The sequence below is a fragment of the Canis aureus genome, chromosome 26, assembly GCF_053574225.1.
Source record: "Canis aureus isolate CA01 chromosome 26, VMU_Caureus_v.1.0, whole genome shotgun sequence".
Lineage (NCBI taxonomy): Eukaryota > Metazoa > Chordata > Mammalia > Carnivora > Canidae > Canis > Canis aureus.
This window is the reverse complement of record NC_135636.1, coordinates 26,174,655-26,181,258: the sequence shown is the minus strand read 5'-3', so window position 1 is coordinate 26,181,258 and position 6,604 is coordinate 26,174,655. Positions and strand designations below refer to the sequence as shown.

The window sequence follows — 6,604 nt, the reverse complement described above, 5'->3', positions numbered from 1 at the left end:
TTATTTTACAATGATCTGTTTTAGGACTTCAATGAGAACTTAAAGACATCATTGTACATGTATTTTTGAGCACTGATTTATTTCTTTAAAAAAATTTGTAAATTGCTAGATTAACAATAAAGTATTAACTTTTTCTTTGAACAAACTACTTCTTAGGTACATCTCTATGCACGGAACTAACACAAAGAAAGAATAATATGTAGTTAGTATTCAAACATCCACTGTATTTTTTTATTTGCCAACATATAGCATACCACCCAGTGCTCATCCTGCCAAGTGCCCCCCTCAATGCCCATCACCCAGTCACCCTAACCCCCCTCCCACTTCCTCTTCCACTACCCCTTGCTCATTTCCCAGAGTTAGGTGTCTCTCATGTTTTGTCACCCTCACTGATATTTTCACCCATTTTCTCTCCTTTCCCTTTATTCCCTTTCCCTTTCACTAATTTTTATATTCCCCAAATGAATGAGACATATAATGTTTGTCCTTTTCCGATTGACTTATTTCACTCAGCATAAGACCCTCCAGGACCCTCCACGTAGAAGCAAATAGACGGTATTTGTTGTTTCTAATGGCTGAGTAACATTGCATTGTATACATAGACCACAGCTTCTGTATCCATTCATCTTTTGATGGACACTGAGGCTCCTTCCACAGTTTGGCTATTGTGCACATTGCTGCTATAAACATCGGGGTGCAGGTGTCCTGGCTTTTCACTGCATCTGTATCTTTGGGGTAAATCCCCAGCAGTGCAATCGCTGGGTCATAGGGCAGACCTATTTTTAACTCTTTGAGGAACCTCCACACAGTTTTCCAGAGTGGCTGTGCCAGTTCACATTCCCACCAACAGTGCAAGAGGGTTCCCCTTTCTCCACATCCTCTCCAACATTTGTGGTTTCCTGCCTTGTTAATTTTCCCCATTCTCACTGGTGTGAGGTGGTATCTCATTGTGGTTTTGATTTGTATTTCCCTGATGGCAGGTGATGCAGAGCATTTTCTCATGTGCTTGTTGGCCATGTCTATGTCTTCCTCTGTGAGATTTCTCTTCATGTCTTTTGCCCATTTCATGATTGGATTGTTTGTTTCTTTGCTGTTGAGTTTAATAAGTTCTTTATAGATCTTGGATACTAGCCCTTTATCTGATAGGTCATTTGCAAAGATCTTCTCCCATTCTGTAGGTTGTTTTTTAGTTTTGTTGACTGTTTCTTTTGCTGTGCAGAAGCTTCTTATCTTGATGAAGTCCCAATAATTCATTTTTGCTTTTGTTTCTCTTGCCTTCATGGATGTATCTTGCAAGAAGTTACTGTGGCCAAGTTCAAAAAGGGTGTTGCCTGGGTTCTCCTTTAGGATTTTGATGGAATCTTGTCTCACATTTAGATCTTTCATCCATTTTGAGTTTATCTTTGTGTATGGTGCAAGAGAATGGTCCAGTTTCATTCTTTTGCATGTGGATGTCCAATATTCCCAGCACCATTTATTGAAGAGACTGTCCTTTTTCCAGTGGATAGTCTTTCTTGCTTTGTCGAATATTAGTTGACTATAAAGTTGAGGGTCCACTTCTGGATTCTCTATTTTGTTCCACTGATCTATGTGTCTGTTTTTGTGCCAGTACCACACTGTCTTGATGACCACAGTTTTGTAGTACCACCTGAAATCTGGCATTGTGATGCCCCCAGCTGTGGTTTTCTTTTTTAATATTCCCCTGGCAATAATAATAATAATAATATTCCCCTGGCTATTTGGGGTCTTTTCTGATTCCACACAAATCTTAAGATGATTTGCTCCAATTCTCTGAAGAAAGTCCATGGTATTTAGATAGGGATTGCATTAAATGTGTAAATTGCCCTGGGTAACATTGACATTTTCACAATATTTATTCTTCCAATCCATGAGCATGGAATATTTTTCCATCCCTTTGTGTCTTCCTCAATTTCTTTCAGAAGTTTTCTGTAGTTTTTAGGGTATAGATCCTTTATCTCTTTGGTTAGGTTTATTCCTAGGTATCTTATGCTTTTGGGTGCAATTGTAAATGGGATTGACTCCTTCATTTCTCTTTCTTCAGTCTCTTTGTTAGTGTATAGAAATTGTATTTTAGGAAAAGAGACAGCCTGGTGAACAGATAGCCACAATGCAGTAAGGTAAATACCCTTGGAACCAAAACAGGAGGACTGTGAAAAAACAGATAGGAGTACCCAGCCTTGGGGGAGCAGTATAAATTCTTCTTGTGTTTTTCTCTCCAGATTGTCATACACTTCAGTGGACGTTGCACCTAGTCTTCTAAGTCCTTCTCTTTCCCTCAAGGCATGCCTAGAATAGGGCTCTTGAATAGTGATGCCTCAATTAGAGCGGGTGGTCAATGGACTGAAGTTATGTTTGGCACAGTATCCTATATCCTACTGGTCTACTGGTTGAGCCCAACCCTATCTAGGGAGGACAATAAAGACCTGTGTGCAGTCACACTGAATAGAGAGTTCTGGACTCCATAGAACCTACGTGTTTCAGGAGCCATGAAGTCCCTATTGTTCACTCTTTCAAGCTTCATGCTCCTGACCCAGTTGGTCTCAGGTAAACAGAATCTTGGGGGTAAAAATGTTAGCCCAGAACAGGGTCCTAGATATGAAATTCCTATTAGCAAACATCCATGGGAGTAGGGGCAGGATTCTTGCTGGGAGGGGGATGCTAAGGTTTGCCCTACTTCTTCAGAACATCTCTATTATAAGAGACCTCTAAGCTCCCACAACAGAGCAGTGTCTATGGTTGGCAGTTAAGGAGAATACTGAGAATCCAAATGTAGAGATGGTCCTGATGTTCCAAAACCCCCTCTATCCTATCACTCAGGGCCAGTTCAGGCCAACCCTGCCTCACTTCACTTTGTATGGCACCAAGTATTACTCTTAAAGTAATAAGTCTGCAATATTACTTCTTCTGATTTTCTTAGTCTTACAGAGAAAGTCTCCCATTTTTTTAATTCTTGGATGTGATTAACAGGACAGGAAAGGCTATTTCTAAATATCTATAGGACTGTAAGGTGGATAAGGAAAGAAACATTGTGAGTGAGCATAGGGAAAAGATTCAAGACTGTTGGAAATCCTATGCCAAATTTCAGCTCTATGTGTATAGCATTGCTATCTTTTAATTAATTCTATAGTTTATATTTATAAAACTAAGACTAGAACACTGAAAATGTTTTAGAAATAAAGAAATTGGCCACCATTCCACCACTGCTCACATTTTAAAAGTTGTTACCAATGGATATATGAATGTATAATCTTTTTTAACTTAAGGTTGTAGCAGTAAAACTTCTATTTTTACTGATTTATTAGAAGCAAAAAAATTTTCATTGACATGTTGTCAAATCTATTAGTATTTCCTTTGCATTCTTCCATTAGCTTAGAAAGTTCTCTATGTTGAGGATAGTTTGTGCACCATGCTTACTGGGTTGTCTTGTTTTTATTTTAATTTCTGCATAATTAATATACAGTGTTATATTAGTTTCAGGTATACAATACAGTGATTGAACACTTCTATACATTGCTCGGTGCTCCTCATAATTGTACACTTCAGTCTCTATCACCCATCCCACCACACCCCACCTCCTCTCTGTTATCCATCAGTTTGTTCTCTATAGGTAAGAGTCTGTCTTCTGGGCTATCTCTCTTTTTTTCTCCTTTTGTTCATTTGTTTTGTTTCTTAGATTCCACATATAAGTGAGATCACATGGTATTTGTCTTTCTCTAACTGGCTCACTTCACTTATTAGCACTGTACTCTCTAGATACATCCATGTTTTCTAATGGCACAAAAAAAGGGAAGAACTAACTTTGAGGTGGCATTTCCTAACAGATAGAAAATTGTATAACTCTATAGCCTGCCTCTAGGGAAAGTGTTTTAGGTTCTTTAGAATTTGCAGAACTGTTCAAATTGATGGTGGATAAGAGGAAATTAATAACGGCTGGAAGGCTGCCTCAGAAGATGTTTCAGATCTATTACATCCTTGAAATTCTATGAGTTTAGATTGCTGATTGCTGATTGTCCTCTGTCTCTGGGACATTGATGATATACACCACACACTTGCATGGTGTCCTCTTTCTAAATCAAAGAACCTGAGAAAATTCCTCAGTTTCCTTTCTAGACACACACAAGCAATTCAGGATTATTCTACAAGATTATCCAAGTCTAACCCAAGATCTCTCTAGATTAGAGAGATGCAAGCCTAAGAAAGGACATTTGGAAGGAAGAATTAACAAAATACCAGGCCTCAAGGTAGATCAGAATGAAAAGGAGGGAAACTTGATCTGAGGTTTCCATTCACTTGTCCCAGTTGAAGAAGCAGAAGAAAAGCATTTGAATGTTATCTCCATGGAGATATTTGAGACGGAGAGAAAGAGGAGATCATGGAGAAAGGGACTAGAGAGAGTTTTTTTTTTTCCTCTGTGTTTCTTTTTTTTTTTTTAAATTAATTTATTTTTTTTATTGGAGTTCAATTTGCCAACATATAGCATAACACCCAGTGCTAGAGAGACAGTTTAAAGTCAAAGGCCGGGCAGCCCCGGTGGTGCAGCCCCGGTGGTGCACCAGGGTGCACCAGGGTGTGATCCTGGAGACCCGGGATTGAGTCCCGCATCAGGTTCCTTGCATGGAGCCTGCGTCTCCCTCTGCCTGTGTCTCTACCTCTCTCTGTGTGTGTTTCTCATGAATAAATAAATAAATAAATCTTTAAAAAAAATAAATAAAGTCAAAGGCCATTCTGGAGACTCCTTACAGGTAAAAAAAAAAAAGAATAAAAACAGGAGATAAAGAAAAACCACGCAAAGAAGTCAAGCAATCTTTTCCAGTCTCAGAAATAGCAGGTTCTTCCTTTACTCTTAGCCTTCACATACACTATTACTTCTTTGAACACTTTTCCAGATCTTCACATAGCTGGATCCCTTTCATCCATCCTTCCATCTAAGCTTGAATGTCATTTCTTAAGGGACAATTTCCTCAACAACCCCATGTAGAATCCTGATTTTATGAGTGAAGGCCTTTTCATATAGCCTTACATCTAGTATGTAAATTCATGTCCATAAACATCATGTATGTAAAATCTCATTTAATCCTCAGAGAATTAAGCAGCTGATAAAGGATACCAGTGGTGGTAATAGTCAGAAATCAAAAATTACTGCTCCATTTTCTTACTCTCTACTACATTCCATTATGTTTTTTAATTTGTTGCATTTATCACAATCTGTAGTTATTTTGTTTATTCACTTACATGTTTATTTTCTTTCCTCTCACCTCCCATGAAAACTTCTCAGATCTTGTTTTCCTGTTCATTGTTTTATTCCCATCATTCTTGCAGCATTCTTAACATAGTAGGCACCCATTATATATGTGTTGATTGAATAGGAAAATGAGTTGAGCAACATAGGCCCCAGTGAGAAAGAGTTCTAACATCTCTTCAGGGCCTTCTATGTGTTATATCATGTGGGAGAAAATTTTTTATATGTGTATATAATATGTAAGCACACCTTGCAGAAGAATGGATCCCTAATGAATATATTCCTAGTAGAATGGCTTTTGGGTTTTTATTCCCAACATGTTGTAGAGTATATTTGTATCTCAATATTATATAGGTATAGATACATAGATATTCATATATATATAATTATATCACATTTAATAAGACAATGTATTAGACAAATCCAGTTACATTTCATATACAATTTGTAGAACCTCACAAACATGTAAAGACATTTTGAAAATCTCACCAAGCAGCAACAAAAGCCATGTGCACTTGGATGACAGTAAGAAGCATTACAGTGATGAATTGAGCATTTCATATTTCAAAATTTTCATATTTTACTTCTTTTTAGGTGGTTTATGTGTGTTTTAGTTACATTTTATGAAATTGGTTAGGGCTTTTGTTACTAGAAATAATGAGAGTATATATATATATATATACTCACATTAAAACAACAGGGAATAGATACCCAGTGAGTTTTTACATCCAGAATTTCAATTTCAGGAAGGCTCATACATACATCAAAATTCTGTGTGTAATATTTTTATAAAGTCTCATTTAATCCTCAGGGCAAGTCTGAGGAATAGGAAAAATATAACAATGCCACTAGTAAGGGACTTGAATAATCAGTGTTCAAAAAACTGTCATTTCTATCTTTTTGTGATAGGTCTCTGGTTTAAATAATCTATATAATTCCCTTATGCAGGTAATTGGTATGTGAGAAAGTGTGCAAACAAAACTGGAAATTGCAGGTCGGTGTGCAGACCGGGAGAGATGGCAACAGTGCCTCCTACTGGGATGTGCCCCAAAGAAAAAATGTGCTGCATCCTGTCTGCCTGCGGGGAAACCACAAAGACAACAAACTCGGCACAGGCTTCAGAAAGTTCAACGACTACCCCTGGCCCAAGGACATCCCCACGTGTCTCTCCTGAACTAAGATCCCTGCTTCATTAAAGCAAAGGGCTATACTCTGGTGTCACTCTTCTTGCTACACCCTCTTGCCCTGCCACTCCATGCAACAATGTCTGGAAGGGCATCGCATCTCTTTAGCACCAGCAGGGCCAGGGGAGGGATGCAAATAAGGTAGAGGCCAGACACAAGT

At 38.2% G+C, this 6,604-nt stretch overlaps 1 protein-coding gene across 1 annotated transcript; it reads left to right on the top strand.

The window, feature by feature from the left end:
* The first annotated feature begins 2,408 nt into the window (after positions 1-2,408).
* Positions 2,409-6,604, top strand: DEFB126 (defensin beta 126). The gene is given in 3 exon segments (XM_077872605.1): positions 2,409-2,565; positions 6,209-6,453; positions 6,455-6,604. Coding segments are annotated over 3 exon segments (438 nt in total). The 5' UTR covers positions 2,409-2,507; the 3' UTR covers positions 6,590-6,604.